Below are 25,260 nucleotides of genomic sequence, written 5' to 3' on the forward strand. Positions count from 1 at the left end.
TGCAGTGTCAGCCTTTCAAAGAAGCTCCATGTATTTGATGTTAAGCCCCAGAACTGTTGGGGTTGTCGGAGGTCTCGCTGGGAGATAGAAATGTCTCAAGTTATTACAGCAGTCAGGTAAAGTGTGTGGCAACATGGCCCTGTAATGGGGGTGGAGAGCCGGCCAGCAGCAGCTAATGAAGGTGTCTCGAGGAGTACTAAAGAGTCTACGTGGCACTACTCCTGATTCGCCTGTCTGAGGACACAGATCAATTAATACATTAACAAACGATCGCAAGCACTTCATCTTGCAATATGAAACCGGCGGCCCAGACTCACTGCCCTGCTGTCCAGAATGGCTGATCAGCTCTGCTTCTGTACGCTGTCCGTTATGAATTCCAACATCGTCCACCGGAGAGGCTGCACACCTCTCAGAGGCTCCATTCTGCCTCAGCACAGCACATATATGGAGCGTGAAATAAAACCACATATGAATTCTTCAAGCTCCTCTTGTAAAATACTGTAATGCACCGCAGACGACCCAATCACAGCAGTGCTGGCTGAACGCCTGCCTCCACCCTTTGCTAGTGGCCACAGCTCCTTTGTAAGCCACCGTTTCTAGACGTCCGTTACTCCCCCCCCCCCCCCCCCCCAGTAAATAAAAACAAAAGCATTAATGCAGGCAAAAGACATCATGTGAGCAGCCGACAGCAGTTGAGTGCGTTGGTTGAGGAAGTCCAACGTAAAGCATTGCTCCATGCCATGCCATATATATCCAGTCTCCCCATTACCACCATCTCTACTCGACAGCGAGGGCCCTGCACTGCTAAATTATTCATCACTCTGAGGGGAGGACAGAAGCATGCATGGTTCCTCCACTCCATGCCTCTTCCCTTTTTCTCTCTGTCTCTAACTCAAAGGAACAGCCGGGTGGAGAAAATGATATACAGGCCATCTTTCCATCACTGTGTGGCCATCGCAGGAGATGTCGCCTCCACTTCCTCCAATTACCACAGTGGAGTCGAGGCTGAGTTTTTAAGTTGTGGCAGGGCCAGACGGTCGCTGGATTGCCCGCCGTGCATATGTGGAGGGGAAAAGGTGGGTGGCACCCAGGGGCCCCATGCATAACCCGGGACGTCTTTGTATACACATTCATCTATATTAGTGGGCAACAGGGAAATGTAAGCCAAAGGTAATTGCCCTGGATAAGAACATCTGCTTGGTGAATAAATATTCTAATGAGGGGAGCTCGCAGGTTCCCCAGACTGATGCACGGCTGACAGGCCTCCGGAGGGACCGCAGGTAATGCTCACCACCTGCAGTTGAAACGGGAGGCAGCCGCGCCTTCCTTTTGGAGCTAAACGCTGGCCGACTCACACACCGGTTACCGGAGGTAGCATAATGAACCGCTCAGAAGTACAGTGTATTCTTCTTAATACTTTGCAACTCTGTCCTCTGTTTATCAGCTTAGTTGTTGATATTTGTCACCAGTTCTGCTGCAGAATCGTTTCTTTGATAGTTCTTATCAAAATGATCCGAGGGTATCCGAGGGAGGGTAAAAGTTGCTTTTGTTCAAGATATTTCGTTATTCCGACCATAACTGTAGCTTCGGTCTAGTTATTTGCTGTACTTGCAATTAAGATTTGTCATTTCTTCTCAGAAAGCCCTCCGAGTTTTTTGAGAAACTTTCACACCTCTGCAAATGACTGTCCTTCATCGCACACCTTGCCTGGGGTCTGCGTTGTCGTGCTGTCGAAAGTGACTCGATCTTTTCAGAACTACAGGTTCTTCTAAAACATTTGGCTGTACTTGTACGTGTCAGTCAGCTCTACGTGTACTTGTAAAACACGATTCTTGGTGATGTCCGATCCTTACGTGTGACTAAAGCACAAAGCAAACAACCAACCCAAAAAAATAAACAATAACGTTAACATGTGAGCAAATATAATCCACGCCTTTAGTTTGATGCTTGTTCATTTTGGTCACTTTTCATTCTGATTATTTTGCACATCTAAACTGCCGCTTAAGATTACTTTGATTTTAGGTCAAAAGAGACATTTAGGATAAATTAACTAAAACCCGTGAGAAACACTGAACCAGTGGAAATGGGGAAATGAGCAACATTGACATTTTATAAATTATTATAAAACTTTATGTGAACTAATGTGACGACGGGAGATTTTTAATCATTTTAACTGACCCACGTTGGTGATAAAATAACGTTTTCACCATCACCATCATGCTGTTCAGGTTGGTGTCACCTGCACAAAACTTCATGCTCCACAGGGTGAAGCATGGCTAGAACATTCTGTCCCACAGCTAAACACGTGCTAGTTTTACTGCTGCAGCTGCAGCTTCTCCCTGTCCTTCCTCACATCTCTAACAACTTTCTTGTCTAGGGTGACTTTTTGCACTAAAGCATCACAAGTTTCACACTGAATGAAAAAGTGACAAATTCTCACAAACTATTCAAACTATTTATTGCATTTTTGTTTCTATTGCATTGTAAAAAAATGTTTTATCAAACACTTTAGGCTTGGAAATTATAAATCAGTTATATGCCTTAAAGTAAAGATGTTGAAAAAGTGCCTCAACAGCAGGTGAAGACAGAGACTTTACTGGGTTAGGGTTAATTTACAGGCTTTTTATCACTAAAGTGCTGAGAATAAAGCGAGTAGAGTACACGAGGCCTGTGGTTGCACTGATGAGGCTGCAGGGCTGTAAGCTGTCAGCATCACCGCTTCACTCCACTCAGCCCACATCTGTGTGTGGTCATCACTTTGACTGGCTGGAGGGGGAACGTGTCATGAGACCGAAGGTAGAGAAAGGGTGAGTTACATCGTAGCAGCGCACCTTCAAAGAGGCCTGGAGACAGTGATGAGCCTCTCTCAATAAGCAACAACACCCTGGAGACGCCACGGAGCTTTGAGTATCAAAGAGGCCTCGACTGGAGCGAGGCCTGAAGAACAAGCGTCTCCGTTAGTGGTGACAGGGGCGTGATTTGGAAATCGTAACCCTTTCTGCTACTTTGGAAACAAAAAGTAAACTTTACAAACGATTCGCATTTGAGTTGATTTCTCCACTTTAGAGGAACTCTGGTTCCAAAACCTCCCCTTTACCCAGAAATCTGAGCTTCAAATCAATAACCAGTCCAGACTCAGCCATAGCATGCTTCAGTTACTCATGCTTTGTTTTTCACTTCCTAGTACTTGAAATTGGTGCAGGTATAAAGTCATTTATAATGGATTCATCCACGTGGAATAACTTCCCCCCCCCCCCCCCAAAAGATGCTCTCCCCCCAGAAATCTGAACTCGCGATCAATAGCTACACACACACACACACACACACACACACACACACACACACAGTCTGCAGGAGACACATATATAACTGCATTACAGCTCAGACTGTTTACAGTGGCAATGCTGGAAATGTTCATTTACTTTTGTTTCTGTGAAGGTAGGAAATCAAAGTTAGCAAAACAGTGGAGGATTAAAATGATCTGCGGCGTGCATTAGTGGGGAATGAAATAGAAGGAGTGCAAATGCAATAGGCAGCGAGCACTGAGCGGGTATTGTTGTGGTGAGAATACAAACCACCGAGGAAACAAAACCAATCTGACTAATCACACATGATCTCAAAGAGAATTAATCAGCAGCTCTGGTTAACAATCTGCAATCATCCTCATTCTCTGCTTAATGCCGCTTAATTTATGAATTTCTGCCTGGCTCAGATATGAGGCCAGCGAAAACAAAAACATCTGAAACCAGACGAGGACATCACAACGTGTCCCCAAAAGACCCCGAGCGTCTCCTGGAGGGACGCACCTCTGTCAGGTGCTGAAAGACGACAAGCTCGCTCGGCCGTCGGTCGGACGTCAGTCCCAGTGCGTGTAAGCGTATCAGTGCTGGTGATCACCACGCTCCAACATCATCTCACGTTTAAAGGCTGAATAAGTCTGACACGTAAACACAGGCCTCGTCCCGTGGCAGCATCAATAAAACACGTGGCAGTGGAAAAACCATCAACGCTGCTCATGCGTGGGGGAGGCGCAGCCCCACAAACAAACTCCCAGAAACATACGTCTATCCCATCAGCACCCTGTCCGATCCCCACTACGTGCACCAGTACTCACCCAAAAGTACATCATCATGTTGGAAGCAGTACAGGTGTGAGCAGGCGGGCACAGGAGAGTGGGGCCAAGCACTGGGACCAGTCCAGCCAGTGTGGGAGTCACGAGGAGTCCGGGTGTTTGGACAGAGAGCTCTACTGGTCCCTGTTCCACAGAGGCAGCCCTCCTTCTCAACTCTTCAGTGAGGCTTGACTTCAGGCTCAGGTTCACCCCCCCCTCTTCTTCTTCCTCTTCTTCTCTTCTCGCTTATTTTTCTACAATTAGGTTGTTCTTCAGTTAATTTTTAAAAGCCCCCTTTCTTTCTCTTCTTCCTCTTCTGAGCCAACACAAGAAAGAGGGGGAGAAAGCAGACGGGAGAAAGGAAAGAGAGCTGGGGAGGTGTTGTAACCTCTTTTTTCTTTTGACACTCTTCCACTCCACTTGCCTCTCCACACCACTCACTTCGAGACTCTCCCTCCCTCCCTCTCTCACTCTCTCTCTCTCGCCCCTTGTGCCGGCTCTTATTGGTGAATGTGAAATCAGTCGGTACGGCGCCGAGGCTCAACTAGAGCAGCAGGAGCAGCAGCCTGCGCTTGACAGCTGCCTCCAGCGTTCCTCCACCGGAGCTGTGTTGCTCTGCATAGAGGAGTGCGCCGAACAATCCGGGATCCTGCAGACGGTACTGTAAAATTCAACGTCCCAGGGAGGAGGAGGGGGGGGGGGGGACGAGGGGTGGTGGGGGTGAGGGATGGAGAGGAAAGACGAAGGCAGGAAGCTGGTGGTGGAAAGCTATGCGGGGAGGGGGGGCGAGTGAGGATGGTGATAGTGGAGGACTAACAGATCGCTTCTCTTTCTTCTGCACGCCGTCATTGACTGAGATGAGTTGCGTTGAAGTTGTGGCGGCATTGGTTCATTGAAGAGAGGAAGAAGAGGATGCTGAAGGAGAATCAGGAAAAAAAACAACCAGGGGTTCTCAGAGAAAATCTTAAAGAGCGGCGCAGACAGACATCAAGGAGGCAGAGCCTATTTTCCACTTGTTCTCCACTTTTAGCTGCCGAGCTACATCACGTGTGCTCCTTAGCATCCCCCCCCCCCCCCCACCCCCCCCGTTAATCCTCATGGGTTAGTGACCAGCGGTGCTTTTGGTTGCACAAACCTTTTTCCAGGTGACGTGTTGTGGCCGATCAGAGGCCAGATGAAGTTGGTGTGTGTTGGTGCCAAGCTATATTACATTACATGCTTTAGTGTGTTTTCCATCTGGCGGCTATGAAGGAGGGGGGAGGCGGGCAGGGAGGAGAATAGGAGGCGGAAGGCTTGGCTGTCTTCTAGACAGCACTGTAACAATGAGCCTGCCTCAGCAATTTTCAAAACATATCATCAATACACGACCGGGAGCACACGCTTTTAAATATTAACCCTGGGCAGGCTACGGAGAGCTGGAGCGGTTTTGCGGCATCCTCTGGTGCAGGATCATCCAATGAAAGAGGTCCTGGGGGATCAGCTAATTTGCTGTAGGATCCTAAAGAACATTTGCCTGCTAGAGAACGTAACCGTAATGAACAGAGCAGATATACTCGGGTTATGTTACCCATTGGTAATTGCCACATAAGGAGGCAGAGCTGGATTTGCAGCTGGCTTTGAGCTAACCTATACACAAGGGGCCACATTCGTACGGCGTAACTGTCATCTTGAATTCATCACTTCTTTTATTTTCCCTCTTTCCCAGGAAAAGCACAACCAAACAGTGAAATATGAAATGGCAGTTAAGGAGATCATTCTGCAGAAACACCCCTGCTTCAGAACAACGGTTTACCTGTGAGGCACCTTTGAGCCACAGACTCCTTTACCCACGTCACCGCCTTTCAGAAACAGTTCCTTATTGGTGGCACACACAAGTCCTCCATATCCTTCTGCATGTCCAGCACAACACCATGGATTTACATTAGCAATCACAGAGTGGATAACCTCCCTACTCCTCCATCAATCTCTGATGGGAAATAAAAATGAAATGCACTTCTCAGGCAACTCAGATTAAAGATCACGCTTTTATCAAATACTGAAGTCTATTTCAAGTCCGACTCATAAATAACTGAGGGGAGAGATGGAGGGAAACAAGACGGGTGGAAGCTAAAAAATAAAAATAAAAATGAGGGAGAGCCTGGAGGGGTAGGGGCAGGCAGGCGGTGGCGGGGTGGGCGTAGATGGAGAACATCGTGGTCTAGAGCTGAGGGTGCTGCAGGTTGGAGGGGAAGTAAGGTCATAAAATGGCACTGATGCATCAGATGATCCTCACATCTTCATCACGGAAATGCCCTTTAATTACAGACAAAATATAAATTTAAGTGTTTCCCTTGTCACCCATCTGAAATGTCTTTTCTCCACGCTTGACTCTATTTACCGGGGACGCGAGTGGCTCTCCCAAGCATTTAGCTTTCCCGCCATAGTCTAGACATTCCCCGGAGGTTCTTCCATCCATTATAAACATGGAGCTTTCAAAGAAAAGAGGAAGCGAAGGCCTCACACAGAATGCGTTCTGCCTGAAACGTCCGTCTGTGTCCGATCCTCACTGACTCCATATCTGTGGTCTTAATATTTTATGATGATCTCACCTCTTTTCTGAGCCATGCTGCTACTTACAGACAAACTTCTGTCAAACTACACACAGATCGTATCGCTAGAGAGACTCAGGAGGAGCACCTCCACTCAGGTTCTCACTCCCTGTGGAGATCTGGGCCCTGCTTATGGCAGGTTTGGCCTTTTGTCCTCATTCATCAAACCCTGGGCCCTTCTGGGGCTGGGCCTCAGCTGCTCGGCGCCCCAGTGGGTCGGCTCAGACACACGGAGAGCTGTGGCTCCATCCTGAGTCCCTCAGGTTGGGTTTCTCTAATCACACACTTCACTTTATGGAGTGACCTGTTTTAACAGCTTGGAGAAAAGGATCTGAAGCCGTCCTCGTTTTATCTCTTTATGTGTCTTCATCAGCTCCACAGGTAGTTATCGACGTTTCGATACCACATACATCACATCAGGAAAGCACATCATGAAAGGTTGCACAGAGGGACACAAAAAGAAAAGCTGCACCTCTGTTTTCACCTGTTCCTTCTTCTCTGAAGCTCCGGGAACATTCAAACCAATTTGTCTCAATACTTGTTTTGTAATGTATTTATTAGGCAACTACATAAACATTAGTTAGCTTTGATAATCCTAAACCAAGCTGTTATCTGCCAATGCATGTTTCAAAAAGCTTTCTCAAACCTGTGGGTTTTTATTTCTCTGATTTATAATAAAACAAATGAGATTGGAGCCTCTGATCTTAATGAATATTACAGCTTTCTTATGTGTTTATTTATTTTAGTTAGTACTTTGTGTGGTTGTGCGCTCTGGGGCTGAAAGGTGAAACCATGCAAATGTCAAATCAGATTGTGATTTATGTCTTAAGATCTCGCCCTTTCCACCAACACCACGGCATTACAGGAGCCCAAAAGGGACAAACCAAACACTGGCTGTGGGTTAAAGCACTTTGTGTTTTCTCAATAGTTTCTCTATTAAACTTCAAGGATGAGGGGTGGCGAGTTAATCAGCTGGTTACAGTTAATTATGTTAGACGTCCCTTAACACAGATCTTTAGGTACCAGACTGGAGAGTGATAAAATGTTCGTAAAATAAAACATCCGATGGCTCATTCAACATATAAAATGTTTATTGAAAGTTAATTTTAAAAGAGAATACAAAATAAATGTCTTTGCTTAAGCTGCATTTGTGTGTTTTAGTGTGGCATGAATCATTTGTCACATTTTAAAGGGTTGGTTGACTTGTTTTTGGAATATATTTTCAGTGATCTCTACTAGGAGTTAATACAAATTGGGGCGGGATATACCGGTGCACCATTTCCAGGAACTAACAGTGAGCCACGTGACAGCTGAGTTTCAGACGGCAGGATTTGGAGTCTTATTTCCTGATATATCTCGCCCTGGATTGGGTAACAACAATGTGACTCTATCACTGACTTGCAGCATTAATGATTTATCTCCACAATGAACTCAAGTCTGGAGGAGCTGCTGTTGTGTGGTGAAGTTGCTAACGCTAACAGTTAGCTTCGCTAAAATGGTCTCTGCTGATTCCTGGACATTATAACAACAGCAGCCTTCCCGAGGGAAACGAGGCAGTTTTGGCTTGCTTTTAGCACCCTCTATTGTCTGTTTTATTTATTTATTATTCCCCGTGTCCTGTCTGGCTGTGAAGCAAGCAGAATTGATGTCTGAATGCTGGTAACAAGCCTTACAGATTTACTCTCAGGTGGAGCATCAAAGCGTCTGCTTTTAATGTCACGCCTGATATTTAAAACTTTATTGTTATTGTTTTTGGAATGCTTTGTAATTCCGACCAGACACGGAGTCAGAGGTGAAAGAGAAAGGAAGGGACAAAAGGTGGGAAGAGAGGGGGGAAGGGGCTGGGGGGCATTCCACAAAAATAAACAATAATGAACAAGAGTCTGCTTCTAGACCTGCAGAAAGAGAAGAGCAGAAAAAAGGGACACACAACAATACATCAGGAGCAAGCTATCACTGCGTCAACTTGATGATGAAATATAAAATCTACATTGTTTAACTGAACAATCACGTGATAATAAATCACAGTGCATTTAGTGGCAACGACAGCCTTGAGACATGTGTTTAACGTGCCCAAGCCCATACTTTTGAGAGCACCATGTGAGCACCTGTGTGTGTACACGCGCTTGTTTATGTAAGGTTTCTCTATAGGAGCGTCCAACAGAGAGTGTGAGGGACCACAGACCCGCCCCCCAAAGATGCGCAGGAGACGGGGGGAGCTCCAAGTCCCAGAGATCCAGGCACTGCCCCAGAACACAGGAACCCCAAGGAGACTGCAACCAGAAAGGCCCCCCGCCCCCCTCGAGAGGCACAGAGGATCGCCCCGGGGGGCCACAACCAGCAGCCGGCAGAGTCCCGGGAGACATCAGCGGCAAGCCCACAGGCCCGACCGCAGCCTCCCACCCCCTAGCCGGCCGAGCCCGGGACCCAGCGACCCGGGACCCAGGGGCGACCACCCCCGCCGGGGACCCAGCAGAGCCCAGGGACCCAGACCCCACCAGGCAGCCACCAGGATTGATCAAGCAGACGCCAAAAATCTTAAACCCCCTGACCCGGGAGCCACGAACATTCAGGCAGACCAAGGCACCACACCCCACACCAGGTGTGGCAGGGGGAGGGGAGACGAAGATGTACAAGCCCCAGGAGAGGGGAGGAGTCAAAGGCCCCAGCTGACATATACAGTCATACACAAACACAGTCACACACTCCCTCCCTCATGCTCACACATGCACAATCAACCAAAGACTTACAAAAATGCACGTCGGACACCCACTCATGCTCCCCATACACACCCTATTCACTCTGGTCCCAGTACTGCTGCACATGAGGTACAACCATCACCGGTTACCAGAGTTTGACCCTTTCTGGTTGGGGTGTGGGGTGGTGGGTTGCTGTGCTCAGCGTTGGGCGGGGGAGCCTGCTCATCAGCACCCCAGAAGAAAGGGTCAAACTCTATTGTCTGTTTGTAGAACCAAATGCAAACCCACGGTATCTCTTTGCTGTGCGTTCGTATTTTAACACCTTAATCTAACAGCTGAAATGTCTCCCTAGCCTTCCTTAGTGTCTACAGGAGTGACTCATCACTAAATTGAATATATCTGCTGTGTTCATGAACTAAAATAAGCAGGAAAAGTGCTGGAACCAGACTGCAGTATGTCACCTCTACTTTTTTCTAAGTTCCAACAGACCCACAAGTCAGAAGTTTCAAATGTATTATTCTGGCCACAGGGGGCTGGGCAGCCTTTCATTAACTCTGTAAAGCAGCAGTACCCAATAGGTGCCCCCCTCTTTTTAGCCCCCGGACCCCGTACATAACCCCCGGTCCAAAAGACAAGCTGTAACGGTAGGGACAGCGCAGGTGTGCAGTGCTGTCTGTTTAGTTGAGTGGCCCTCGGACCATTACATTTGAGTAACTCTGCAGTAATTTTGTCACACCCGGTCATGTCTCCCCGTTTAGTTCAGCCTTGTGTCTCGTTGATTACTCCCACCTGCCTCTCGTTTCCCAATCACCTTATCTCCCAACCCTCCTGTATTTAAACCCTGTCTGTTCTTTGTACTGTGTCGGATCATTGTTTCATTGTCCAGCGTGCTTCTGTATTAAAACCCTTTGAATGTGCTCACCTGTCTGCCTGTTTTCCTGCTCCGCGTTGGATCCTCATCTCAGCTCCGTTCCTCTCAGCAGCGCGCTGACAGAATGATCCGACCCAAACCCGTTGTGAGATCCAGCGAGGAGATTCTCCTGTGGGAGCACCTGCTTCAGTGGCTCACTCCGAGCCACCACCCAGCTTCTCCATCGCCTTCCCCTGCTTCAGTTCTGCCTCGCCGAAAACGCCGTCCTCGGCCATCAGCCGCAGCAATCCTCGCTGCTCTCCCGGAACCGGACGAGGGGTCGGACCGGGAGCCGCTTCCGGATCGCTCCAGCTTCGTGGGCACCCGCCTGGCTGTTTGCTCCCCGGGAGTTGGCCCACGGCGTGGGGAGGCATGCCGGGCTCCACCGCAGCGGCTGGTCCCTGGACGGAGCCGCGAGCTCGCTGCAGTTCTGGCTCAGTGCGCCAACTTGGACACGCCCCCAGTCAGACCAGCAGTCCCGTCTCCGGTCCAACTAGCGCCTTCGTCATCTGCAGGCAGAGGAACCACGCCCACAGCCCAGCTGATGGAGCTCCAGGCGGAGCTTGACCGGATCCGCCAGCTCGTCAGCCTCCAGGAGAGTCACCTGGACACTCTATCCTCCCCGAACCGCCAGGAGAGGGGTGAGCCCGTCCACCCAGCGGAGCTCGCTGGTCTCCGGGCTGAACTGGCCCAGCTCCATCGAACCCTCAACCTCCAGGAGCTTCAGCTGGACGGGCTGTCCCCCTGCTCTCACGGCTTCCAGCCCTACCAGTTCCACCACTTCCAGTCCAGCCTGTCCAGGCAGCCCCTCCTGCAGCTGCCTCGCCTCCACTCCAGAGGGCCCAGAAGCAGAAGGGACGGGCTCAGAAGCAGAAGGGATGGGCCCAGAAGCAGACGGTTCCGGTTCTGGCCCCGAAGCGGACGGGTCGGTCCCAGCAGTCGGCGGTCCAGCAGTCGGCGGTCCAGCAGTCGGCGGTCCAGCAGTCGACGCCCCCGGACCAGAAGTCGACACCCCCGGACCAGAAGTCGACGGTCCAGAAGTCGACGGTCCAGAGGTCGACGGTCCAGGGCTCTGTGGCCGACGCCCCTGCCAGTCCTGTGGCCGACGCCCCTGCCAGTCCTGTGGCCGACGCCTCTTCCTCGTGTTCTGAAGTCGACGCCTCTTCCTCGTGTTCTGAAGTCGACGCCTCTTCCTCGTGTTCTGAAGTCGACGCCTCTGATGACGTCGCCTGTCCAGAAGTCGACGCCTCTGATGACGTCGCCTGTCCAGAAGTCGACGCCTCTGATGACGACGTGTCCGAAGTCGTCGCCCCTGATGACGACGTGTCCGAAGTCGTCGCCTCCTCCTCTGATGACGACGTGTCCGAAGTCGTCGCCTCCTCCTCTGATGACGACGTGTCCGAAGTCGTCGCCTCCTCCTCTGATGACGACGTGTCCGAAGTCGTCGCCTCCTCCTCTGATGACGACGTGTCCGAAGTCGTCGCCTCCTCCTCTGATGACGTCGCCTCCTCCTCTGATGACGTCGCCTCCTCCTCTGATGACGTCGCCTCCTCGTCTGATGACGTCGCCTCCTCGTCTGATGACGTCGCCTCCTCGTCTGATGACGTCGCCTCCTCGTCCGATGACGTCACCGCCTCGTCCGATGACGTCGCCGCCTCGTCCGATGACGTCCCGTCTGATGACGTCGCCTCTTCCTCTGATGACGTCCCGTCTGATGACGTCGCCGCCTCCTCTGATGACGCCCCGTCTGACGACGTCCCCGAAGTCGGCTCGTCTGACGACGTCGCCGCCTCCTCTGATGACGTCCCCGAAGTCGGCTCGTCTGACGACGTCGCCGCCGCCTCTGATGACGTCCCCGAAGTCGGCTCGTCTGATGACATCGCCGCTGCCTCGTCCTCTGAAGTCGGCTCGTCCGATGACATCGCCGCTGCCTCGTCTGGGGATGCTTTGCACTCAAGAGGCCGACGCTCCATCCAGCCCGGCGTCTCCACGGTCTCCGGTTCCGATGGTGGTTTTGAGGGCAACGCCGACCCAGCCTGCAGTGACTTTGTCGCCGGCCCAGCCTGCAGTGACTTTGTCGCCGGCCCAGCCTGCAGTGACTTTGTCGCCGGCCCAGCCTGCAGTGACTTTGTCGCCGGCCCAGCCTGCAGTGACTTTGTCGCAGGCCCAGCCTGCAGTGACTTTGTCGCCGGCCCAGCCTGCAGTGACTTTGTCGCCGGCCCAGCCTGCAGTAACTTTGTCGCCGGCCCAACCTGCAGAGCTCCTCTCCTGCCGCAGGCGCCGGCCTCCAGAGGCCCGTCGCCTCCTCTTCTGCCGCAGGCGCCGGCCTCGAAGGGCCCGTCGCCTCCTCATCTGCTGCAGGCGCCGGCCTCGAAGGGCCCGTCGCCTCCTCATCTGCCGCAGGCGCCGGCCTCCAAATGGCCCGTCGCCTCCTCATCTGCCGCAGGCGCCGGCCTCCAAGGGCCCGTCGCCTCCTCATCTGCCGCAGGCGCCGGCCTCCAAGGGCACGTCGCCTCCTCCTCTGCCTCAGACGCCGGCCTTCCAGTGCTCGTCGTCTCCTCCTCTGCCTCAGACGCCGGCCCCCAGAGCTCGTCGTCTCCTCCTCTGCCTCAGACGCCGGCCTCCAAGAGTCTGTCGTCGCCTCCTCCTCTACCCCTCTGCTGGTCCCTCTGTTCCTCTGGGCCCTTCCTCCTGGTCCCCCTCCTCCCACCCTGCTCATCGTTCCTGTGGGCGTCTGGGATCCGCCCCTTGAGGGGGGGGTACTGTCACACCCGGTCATGTCTCCCCGTTTAGTTCAGCCTTGTGTCTCGTTGATTACTCCCACCTGCCTCTCGTTTCCCAATCACCTTAGCTCCCAACCCTCCTGTATTTAAACCCTGTCTGTTCTTTGTACTGTGTCGGATCATTGTTTCATTGTCCAGCGTGCTTCTGTATTAAAACCCTTTGAATGTGCTCACCTGTCTGCCTGTTTTCCTGCTCCGCGTTGGATCCTCATCTCAGCTCCGTTCCTCTCAGCAGCGCGCTGACACATTTTAGGACATTCTGGCTAAAGAAAATTATTTCAAATATGAAAAAAATGGCAAAGCATCCCTTTTACTGACAGTACAACGAAGATCTGCCAGGATTTTCTAATCCTAGAGTTTCACCGTCTATTTTCTATCAGAAGCTAACACAGGAGATAGGTGTAGGAGACTATTTTCGTGTTTAGCCTGCATAAAAAAAATCAGAGTTACCAAATAAGATCAGAAATAATCAATTAAAAATTAGTTTTCAGTGAACCACACCTTTAAGGGGAATACATTCAAGATAAATTTGCTTTCTCACAATGATCCGCAGCAGTGATGTGAGACTGCAGGTAGCTGTACCACAATATAGCATTTATTAAATTTGGGGGCAAGTAAAATGCAATTATAATGTTGCACTGTTTCAGTCATAATACAGCAGAGTTTCCACTGCAAAAACCTCAGTCCTTTTTCCCTGATGCCCTGGAGTTTTTTTTTTTTTTTTCACCACAGTGACATGGAGGTAAACAAAGTACAAAAGACGCTTCACCTCCAAAAACCGCTCTGATCTTGAGAGAATGATTTATTATTAACTGGACATTGAGGAAAGTGGTGGACCACTACCCATGCCTCAGGACACAGCATGGGTTTGTGTCAGTGCAGCTGAAACATTTGTGTTGGGTATAGTTGAGATGGTTTAAAGACACTTTTACTGACACATTTACATAAACTCTGATGTTCCCCAGGAGAACGTAAAAGACCAAGATATGAAACCTAAAAGTACTTTAAAGGACATTTCAACCATTCTGAAGGGTGTTTCCGTGTAAATGTTATAAATCATCACCATCATACCTGTTGTTGAAGGCTGCATAAGCAGCATCTGTTCAGAGAAAGAGTTTATGTCCTCCAGGACATAAACAGCTCCAAACTCCTAAATGTCACAGCGATTATTGGGATCTCAGCTTGTGTCAGTTTCACTTGCAGTTCTTTACAGGGAATAGTGTGTGTGTGTGTGTGTGTGTGTGTGTGTGTGTGTGTGTGTGTGTGTGTGTGTGTGTGTGTGTGTGTGTGTGTGTGTGTGTGTGTGTGTGCGTGTGTGTGTGTGCGTGTGTGTGTGTGTGTAATAATGTACCAGTACCCGTTGCATTACCAGTGTCCACCAAATGTAGCTCTTTTCTGGCCAAGTCGAGCTGAAGGTTCTCAAAACTGACAGAGGGTTTATAAAACAACTTTTGGATGGTCCAACTCTTGGACCCATTGTTTCATTTGACCGCCTTAGCTTGGATTACGGCAAACAGTCTTTATGACATTGTTTAAACAAGCAAAGTCAATCAGTTTACTTCTATCTAGTGTTGACAATGTTACACCAACATCTAGTATTGATGGTGGGACAGCCTGAGTACTGATCACAGCCTTCTCCAGCACACCCCAAAGATTCTCGATGGGGTTAAGGTCTAGACTCTCTGGTGGCCAATCCATGTGTGAAAATGATGTCTCATGCTCCCTGAACCACTCTTTCACTCTCTGAGCCTGATGAATCCTGGCATTGTCATCTTTGACTGTGCCCGAGCCATCAGGGAAGAAAACATCCATTGATGGAATTACCTGGTGATTCACTATATTCAGGTGGTCAGCTGACCTCATTCTTGGAGCACATCCTGCTGCTGAACCTAGACCTGACCAACTGCAGCAGCCCCAGATCATAACACTGCCCCCACAGGCTTGTACAGTAGGCACTAGGCGCAATGGGTGCATCACTTCATCTGCCTCTCTTCTTACCCTGATGCACCATCACTCTGGAACACGGTCCATCCGGACTCATCAGACCACATGACCATCTTCCATTGCTCCAGGGACCAATCTTTATGCTCCATTGCAAATCAAAGCCATTTTCTCTGGTTAGCTCCACTGATTAGTAATCTTCTTGTGACCAAACACATTTTCAATAGCAAATCATTGAGCTCCCTTCACACTGGTCATGTACAAATGCTGTAACTTTCACTCTGAAACATAGCCCAGAGTTCCACCTTTGTTATATTTTGATTTGGCAAAAGCTTGGCGTGATCTCAGATCTTTATCATTCAGGGTTTCCCAACTAAGCTTGTTCTTGAACCATTTTTTTCTTTAACTGCATTTGCTGTTGAACCATATTTGTTCCTCAAAAATAGAAAAAATCATTTCAGTTTTAAATAATTCATAAACTAATTATGGTCCAAAAAGTTTCGAACATCTCCTTAGATATTTCACCCTTCTTAGACCACCATGTTTTCCATGACCACAGGACGTCTTTCTATTTGGTTGTTAAGGAAATTACAAGCTGCCCCTTGCATCAGTGGGGATTAAATAACTTGTTGCCAGTTAAAAGATAGCCACCCATACAGTAATTAGCCAAGAGGAAGCTCGTACTGGGGTGACGATCAGTACATCAAAATCCATTGCCATGGCCTCTGACTGGAAAATGGTAAATTGCCAATTCCAGGTCAGGGCAGAGGTCCTACTTAAGTGGGGGAGTCAGGGTCTTGCTCATGAGTGAGAGACAGAGGAAGCAGGAGCTCGACAAGCCGATAAGGGCAGCGTCTGCAGAGGCTAAAGCAACTGTGGTGAAGAAGGAGCTAGGCCAGAGAGCAAAGCTTTTATTTTATTGAGCATTCTTCATCCCAATCCTCACCCATGGTAATGAGCTGTTGGTAAAGACAGCATCACTAAAACAAGCGGCCGAGAGATAGGATGAAGAATTTGGACATTTGGGAGGGACTCAGAGTAGAGCTACTGCTCCTCCACGTTGAGAGCAGCCGGCCGGGGTGTTTTGGGCCTCTGGCGAGAATGCCCCCTGGACTCCTCCCAGGACAGCCTGGAGGAATGATATCTCCACCGTAGTCTGGGGGTCCTGTGGGTGGAGCTGGCAGAGGTTTGTGCCTTTCTGCTGGAGCTGCTGCCTCCACAACCAGGCTCACATTAGCGGGTGAAAATGGATGAAAAGGAAAAGTCTCTCTCTTATTTGTTTACTTAAATCCAGGTTGAATTTTCTTCTTGTTATGGTCCTCTGAGCAAAAGCAGTTTAAGAAGCAAACAACAACAGGAAATAATTACTTTTTCACAGAAACACACTTGAAAACAGTTGAAATAGCAAGCTTTACTAAACTATTTTAGCCAAAACTTGTCATAAATGATAAATGACCCGCACTTGTATAGCGCCTCTCAGAGTAAGGATTCCAAAGCGCTTTACACTACAGTGTATCATTCATCCATTCACACACACGTTCACACACTGATGGTGATGAGCTACGATGTAGCCACAGCTGCCCTGGAGCGCACTGACACTCGAGGCTGCCGAGCACAGGCGCCACCGGTCCCTCCGACCACCACCAGCAGGCAAGGTGGGTTAAGTGTCTTGCCCAAGGACACAACAGCAGAATGCTCTGTCAGGATTGAACCTGCAACCTTCCGATTACTGGACAATCCGCTCAACCTGTTGAGCTACTGCTGCCCCAACTCATCTCAACGAGTTTAACCTAAATTATTTGATCTAATGTTTATTAAATCTAAATAATGGAGAACAACAGTGCAATTGGGATGACTGCTGGATGTAATTCAGATGTGATTAACATTCAACCAGAGGGGGTTTAAATGGAGGGCAGAGCTGGAACGGATCACTAAATCTGAACGGTGAGTGCTGACCAGGCTTTATGGGGTTTGCACACCTACAAGTTGTTACAAGGAACAACACGTTAACATTAAGACTAAAACAATTATGTAGTGAAACGTGTCCCTTAAATAACAGAAAACATTTAATCCTGTGAGCCGGATTTAGGATTAAACAGTTTTTACTGTAAACAATCAATCAGATGATTCATTCATGTCTGGATTCTGAACCACAGCAAAGACAGAGAAGGATTATAAAGACTAAGTCAGTCAGACAGAACTGAAATAACTTAAAGATCACACTTAGTCCTGCAGCTCCAGCATTCTGACACAACACGTATATTTAGCCTTGAAAAAGATGAGGTTTTGCTTCCATCCTTGGGAGATATCATTGGACATCATTTGCAGGCATACATTACACCACGCAGCCCATCTGGTAATTCTGGAACTGACTGTATGGGAGACAATAAATGCATCATGCGCCTTCGCACATAAAGAATCCCACTGAAGCAATGCCTCCATGCAGACATCCGAGCAGTACAATAAACATGGCTGTGTGCTCAGACTGTATGTACTGTTAATAATGCAGTGTTTACATCTTGGCATTGAGCAGCCAGAATTGGCCTTGGGGTACAAACTGGCAGGGCCGTGCAGTAATTAGGGGCTGTGTGTTGGGGATGTGAAGGCTTGCAGCATGTCGTGCTGATACCACTGCTGGGCAGACCCGGTGTGTCAGAGGCAGGAGTTCTACACAAGCCACACCTTTCTGTCGCAGCAAGAAGTCACTTTAAGCAGCGCTCCCGCGGCCCAAGAGCTCAGTCGTTACTCAGCCTGACAGCGGGCAGTAGCTGTCCTCACAACATGAGGGACACATGTGGTCTTTGTACTCATGCATAGATTCAAACTGTTTGCATATTGGCATAAAGGTGCTGCAGATAGATTTTACTTTTCCTGTCCTGAGTCAAACCTTTTGTTTTATTCTTCTTTGCTTTCATGCTAATTACAATTATTTTTGTTTTTGCATGCCCAACACCGCTGGATTCCTGCTGCTCTCGGGCCATTACTGAAGAGATTCTACTAACCAGGACGACTTTAGATCCAGCAGCCAGAAAACAAAACTAAATAAACAAATAAATACATAAATGAATAAATAAACAAATAAATAAATATATAAATAAACAAATAAACAAACAAACAATTAAAACAACATTTCAAAGCATAAGCTGTGCTATAAGTCTTGTCTTTCTTTTTTTTTCTGTTATGACAATTTTGCTCAAAGTGAAGATCTGAAATACTGATGTGAGGATAAAATTGTCTCCTGCATGTTTTAGTTTGACTTCTTTATGAGTTTGAGAGGACAGGGTGTGATTTTTATGCAAAATGCATAATTCATGTGCAAAAAGTTTAAAGATGCACCAGCAATTTAGTACTGAGCTCCAATAAAATTGGGCGACTTGCGAGAGACAGATTAACGAGAGAGTAGTTAAACTTAAAGCAATGAGAAATGAGTTTTGTACAGAAGAAAAAAATAAATCCTACATTTCCCATAATGCAACTACTTCTTCTAGTTGTTTTGCAGAGAAAGAGGACAAGAAATGCATTTGTGGGAGGAGTGAAGCTCAGAGCACATTCTGTAAGGATTACGGATGGGATCAAGTCATTTGGCAGCAACCCCCCCCCCAAACCCCCATCCACACACACACACACACACACACACACACACACACACACACACACACACACACACACACACACACACACACACGCGCGCGCACACACACACACACAAACACACACACACGCGCGCACACACACACACACACACACACACACACACACACACACACACACACACACACACACACATGAATTTCTTTTGTCTGCATTACCTGCAGTGGTCGGTGGAATGTTGTAATTTGAGCCAAACCTATATCTGTATCTATTTTACAGCACAACGCTGATACAAAGCTGTATGTGTATGTGTATTATATGTGTAATGGTTGAATTCAGTTCCTACAATAACTCACATTTCTGGAAAATTGTATTACACACAAGAATGTGCAGAAGAAAAATGGTGGTGGAGCAAATCTTTAAGCTCAAGAATAAAATGACACACCACTTTTCTAACTAGCATTTTAACTCCCAGCTAGTGAGAAGAAGAAGGAAAAGAAAATGTGAATATTTGGCTGCCCAGTTATATCACTGCAAAAATCCCAGAAGCCTATTGGTTCAACGGTGGGTAAAGGGTTAAGATTCTGTCCTGTAACTGGCGGGTTATCGGTTCAAATCCCAGCTCTCTCCGTGTCAATTGTTGTGTCCTTGGGCAAAACACTTCCCGCTTCGTGTCTGCTGGTGGTGGTCAGAGGGACTGGTGTACGGCAGCCTCGCCTCTGTCAGTGTGCTGTAGGGCAGCTGTGGCTACAACGTTGTAGCCACAGCTGCCCTACAGCACACTGACAGAGGTTACAGCTCATCATCAGTGTGTGAATGTGTGTGAATGAGTGTGTGAGTCCTCTGACAAAGAAAGGTGCCTACAAGATATTTGTTTATTTTTTTTTTATCATTTATCTATGTCAGACAAAGTAAATAAGGTACAGGTAAGGTTATATTTTTACTCATCAGCTCGCTTATTACAAACCAGAATCCACATTTCATTTTTACAAACTCTGTCCTTAAACAGCCAACTTTCAACAGCTTGCTGCACCATGAATGTTAACATATTTAGTCAAATGAGAGTCATCATTCTTGTACACCTGGCTGAAATCCAAATGAAGCAGTTAGAAAGTTATCTGAGGTGTAGTTTTATTTCCTGAGCAACATCACATTTATTTAAACGGAAGAGGCAGGACTGTAAATATTTATCAGATCTAGCCACTGGGGGCGCATCTTTTGACCTTCTGAGTTTGTCCGAAGATTAATTCCTACCTATTTGGCAGCTCTTCACACTAGATGTTAGCCACTTTTCTGACGTGGAGGTTTGCTTTTCGGATCAGAATCTGTGTTGCTCGGCACCGTCTGGACCTCGGACCACCTTCACAGTTATTCTCTTTCAACAAATCTATTTTTCTTCACTCCTCTCTTCAATCCATCAAACCGTCTAAAACACAAACACCCCCGTCCTTAAACACCCCTTCTTATTAATCAGGCTACACTTAAGAGTATTGGTCAGTCAGTTTTAATTTTGAATTGATTAAGCTCAGATGAAGATAAAAAAAACATGAAAAAAAAAACGAAATCCAATCATTTGACCCCATTTCCATGTGCTAAGTGACTGAGAACCTTGACAGGAAGTTAGTAAGAATCTATCTGACGTGTGGACAAGAACTTTTCATGCTGTCGTTTGATGATTTTACAGCTAAAACATTCCTGTCAACATTTACTTTAAGATTTTAACCTAAAACCGCTCATTTCTAACAATATCTCCAAAGTATCGAGGGTAAGGATTGCTCTCGTGTTGCTTGCCAGCTGTTTCACATCTGTTCTTTTGGTGCAGAAGTTTGTTTGCCATCCTTGAAGTTGTAAAAAAAAACCAGCAACAAATAGCGTTTACAACGCTACAGTAGCACATAAGATTTTGGCATCTGCCTGATCAATCCTGGTGGCTGCCTGGTGGGGTCTGGGTCCCTGGGCTCTGCTGGGTCCCCGGTGGGGGTGGTCGCCCCTGGGTCCCGGGTCGCTGGGTCCCGGGCTCGGCCGGCTAGAGGGTGGGAGGCTGCGGATGGGCTTACCGCTGATATCTCCCGGGACTCTGCTGGCTGCTGGTTGTGGCCCCCCGGGGCGATCCTCTGTGCCTCTCGAGGGGGGTGGGGGCCTTTCTGTTTGCAGTCTCCCTGGAGTTTCCTGTGCTCTGGGGCAGCACCTGAATCTCTGGGACTTGGAGCTCCCCCCGTCCCCTACACATCTTTGGGGGGGCAGATCTGTGGGCCTCACACTCTCTATTGGACGCTCCTATAGAGAAACCTTACATAAACAAGCGCGTGTACACACACAGGTGCTCACATGGTGCTCTCAACACTTCAACACATGTCTTAAGGCTGTCGTTGCCACTAAATGCACTGTGATTTATAATCGTGTGATTGTTCAAACAATGCTGATTGTATATTTCTGCAAGTTGATGCAGTGATAGCTTGCTTCTGATGTATTGTTGTGTGTTCATTTTTTTTTTTGCTTTATTTTCTTCTCTCTTTCTGCAGGTCTAGAAGCCGATTCTTGTTCATTATTGTTTATTTTTGTGGACCCCTCCTTTTGTCTTTTCCTTTCTCTTTCACCTCTGACTCCGTGTCTGGTCGGAATTACAAAGCATTCAACAACAATAACAATAAAGTTTTAAGTATCAGGCGTGACATTAAAAGCAGATGCTTTGATGATCCACCTGAGAGTAAATCTGTAAGGCTTGTCACCAGCATTCAGACATCAATTCTGCTTGCTTCACAGCCAGACAGGACACGGTAAAAATAAATAAATAAATAAATAAAAAATACAATGCTACAGTAGCCATACTCTCGTCCGAAATGCCTCTCGGTTTCAAGCTTTAGTGAGTCTTTAAAGTTGTTGCTTTTAGTCTTTTGCTGCAGTTTCATCCGACCTGCGCATCTGTTCACCTCAAGGTATGTCTAAAATTAGAGCTGCTACTTTCAGTCAGTCCTTTATTGATATTAGAGTTAACATTTTAAGTAACCCCACCCCCTCTGGGGCTTTGGAAGGAAAACATCTGAATTATCTGAGAAGATGTGATTGGTTGAGATGGCCGCATCAAGTCAGGAGAGAAACTTTGGCGCACAATCAGACCCAACCAGACTCAGAGCAGCCTCTTGCATCTTTGTTTGACATTAATTGAAAATCAAACAAGCCTTCACATCAGACATTTATGAGATCAGCTGAATTATCTATTTAATGTAACCCAATTATACGCAGCCCTTGTGCACCAATCAACACTAATTCCTGACTCGTAAATGACAGCTACAGCGACAGACTGAATCAATAATAAAAATTGATAAAAACTGCAACACGCTTAGAAAGATGGTAATTAACGGGAAGAAAAAGGGCCGTGCTGGATTTATTTTTCTTTGGGAAAACAGCTGGTTGATTCTCGTGGTTTGTGCTGCAACAGAACGTCTGCGGTGCAGCAGCTCACGTTCCAGCTGCTGCGAGCGTAAAACAAACCCACAGTTCCCCGTTAACAATCAGTCGTAGACATTTGTCATGAATTCTTAACGCATGATTCAACTGCTCTATTTCATCAAAGATGAGAAATTTTTCTCTTTTCCTTTTGTTGAAACAAAATGATCTGAATTATTCAGCCAGGTCTTTTCAGTACCACCTAGATTCAACTGGTGGAGGAAATATTCCATTTGCCTGACGTGGGTTAGGGTTAGAAAGCGGTTTTAGAGCTAAAAATGCTACGGATACACAGGTTTCTTGTTTTAAATGCACAGTCAAGGTCAGGCTGCCACATCCTCTTTTCAGAATCTAACTTCCACTAACATGTCAACAGAGCAGCCTTCAAGAACCGGCCCATTACAGGCTTTGGGGAATGTCACACCTCCTGTGTGCTGGATTCAACACGACTGCGTGGAAATCTTTTGACAAAATGAAGGTAAGTGTGCACGCGGGGGCCTGGCTGCTCTTACCAGTCTTGTGAAGAGGGGCACTCCCAAATGCCAGAGGTGATCGTTCAGCAGTCCGCTGTACACCACGTTCCCGAAGACGGCAATGCTTCCTGACTTACACAACGTGTTTCCTGCAGGGACACAAGAAAATACAGGAGAGAGTCATTGAAACGGACAGGAAGCAGCAAGGGGCAACCGCACGCACTCCAGCAGCAAAACACTCAGCGCACAGAAAATAAAAAAGCAAATTCAATCAAAGGAAATCATTGTGCAGGAAGTGAAATAATAGAGAATGCACCATTGATTATTATAACCATTGATTTTAGCTGTTTATTGACCTTATGTATAATGACAAATACACATAGATAGCTCGTCTGAAATCAATAACGTAGCAGAGCTGAGGCAGGAAGAGTTACAGTGTCAACATGGTGCAAGGAAACAAATCAGGTGCACAAAAACACATCTCCAACTATCAGCATCATCTTTTTAAAGTGGTGCACCTTTTGCTTCTGGTTTCTTCTCAGTAGATTAGTTATCTCTCCAGCACTGTGGAAGCCAGTCTGGGGGCTGGTGAGCTCACTATATATATATATATATATATATATATATATATATATATATATATATATATATATATATATATATATATATATATATATATATATATATATATACATATATATATATATATATATATATATATATATATAATCAGTTTAAATTGTGAGAGAACAAACTACTCTTGTTCAGCTTTTTAGCTCGTCAGAATTCTTAAAGGTGTATTTTACTCATTTATTCAATATGTTTTCAGTATTCTCTAGTGAAAATCAATGCCTTGAATCATTAACAAAAGCAAATAAAATACAAAGCTATGATGCTCCTTTTCTGAGATGCAGAACTTTGCTGGTGCAGAGGTGGGCTAAAAACAGCAGGATTGCTCATTATTATTAACGACATGCACACAACTAATTTCTGATTAGCTAAAGGGAAAGTGTTCAGCCATGTTGCAAAGGCACTATCACCAGAAACTCTCTGCTTTTTCTCCTCGTTGCAAAAACACATAAAAACAAAGCCTTCCTGTGGGTGACTCGAGCCAAGATGGGCAAAGCCATGAATGCAAATTCACAGTGTGACATCACAGTGTGATGATTTTCCAATCCCAGCATTTCACCATATATTTTCTATCAGAAGCTGATGCAGGAGATAAATGTAGAAGACTAATTTCATGTTCAGCCAGTACGAAAAACGCAGAGTGACTCATTATAATCAGAAATAATTATCATTAAATATGTTTATTTGCTTAAGTCTACCACAGCTTTAAACAATCAGGACATTGATGACCTCATCAGAAACAGAAATCCTACTCTCAGTATTAAAAATAAGCTTCTGAACCAAAATTAACTTCATCTGAGTCTCAATAAATGTTATTTACTCTGATGACAACTGTTCCCATCAGCAACACATCTGGAGTCAGTATGTGACCCCAGATGAACAAGTTAGAGGGAATTACCCGATAAATGTTTGCTTCAGTATTTGCTAATGTAAACAAACACAAAACAAATTGAAGGAAACATCAGATTAGGATTAGATCCTGTGACATCGTCAAAAGCACAAACATTTTGATCAGGTTTGTTTTACTGAAGTTAAAATCAGAAATCAAATGTAAGAAAACGCTTTGATCTCTTCTTCGTGTTATCAACATCCTGATTAGAGAATAAAGCACATTTTGGTCTATTTTGTTTAATTTTCCATCAAACATGCTTCACTCAATAATCAGAGCTGCATACTTTATTTAGTAAAGTCTCACCTGATTAATTCTGATTAAATGAGGTATAAAACTCGACAGATTATTTAATATCGCATAAAAAGATCATGAAAACTTTGCCGTTTCGTTTCAGCGTGTTTTGTAGCTTCACTTTGTTTTGCTGTATAATAGAAACCTTCCACTGCAGTAGTCTTGTATAGCGGAGGATCTTTTTCTTCCGGGTTGATCATCTGAACCATCGGTCCGCATAACTGTCAATCAATCTAGTGAACCATTCACACAAGGGCGGTGTCATCCGTGTTCGTTTCTGGGAAGTTTTCACTTCCTGCGCAAAGCAAAGCAAAAGTTGAGCTCCCCATAGACGCTCCTCTGTCGCTGGTTTTCTGCTCAACAGGTAAGCTAAAGTTTGGCACACTATTTGGAGAAATTCACTTCATGTTCCTGCTAGAAGAAGTGCTGCAAGGCCGGCAGCTACTTGTAAACAGAGTGTGCACGAGGAAAACTGGGCGTTCTCTCTCATGTGCATTATTTTCAAAACATGGAGAGGGCGGTTCTTTCCTGGATTTCAGAAACATCCTCCACCCTGCCTCAGTCCCATTCAAATAAAAGACTAAAACTTCCAGAAAGTACAAACGGGATTAAAATGGAAGGTCTTTAAAAAAGTGTAACTGCTTGATTTAAAATATTTTTTTAGGTGAAGGAAGTTTCCTATGACATAAATACATGAATGACTTCTTATGTTGAATGTGTTAAATCTGCTGATATAACCATCTTTTAAAGACAAACATGTTGGTTTGAGTAATAATAAAGCAAAAAAGCTAATGAAACGGTACACGAGTTTTATTTCTAAAGATGATTTTTACGATTTTTTTGTTTTTTTAAATGAAATTAGAGCCACACCTCCATGGAGCTCAGGCACCTGCTGCAAACTCAG

The 25,260-nt window shown here is 46.7% G+C and overlaps 1 protein-coding gene across 2 annotated transcripts in view; it reads right to left on the bottom strand.

Moving 5' to 3' along the window:
* The window catches only part of rbfox3a (RNA binding fox-1 homolog 3a), a 400,829-nt gene that overhangs the window by 127,972 nt on the left and 247,597 nt on the right, over positions 1-25,260 (bottom strand). For both annotated transcript variants that reach the window (XM_054741306.2, XM_054741305.2), the window contains exon 3: positions 22,583-22,692. In XM_054741306.2, the coding sequence (XP_054597281.1) occupies positions 22,583-22,692 (110 nt within the window). The remainder of the gene's footprint in view (positions 1-22,582; positions 22,693-25,260) is intronic.

The sequence above is a fragment of the Nothobranchius furzeri genome, chromosome 5, assembly GCF_043380555.1.
Source record: "Nothobranchius furzeri strain GRZ-AD chromosome 5, NfurGRZ-RIMD1, whole genome shotgun sequence".
Lineage (NCBI taxonomy): Eukaryota > Metazoa > Chordata > Actinopteri > Cyprinodontiformes > Nothobranchiidae > Nothobranchius > Nothobranchius furzeri.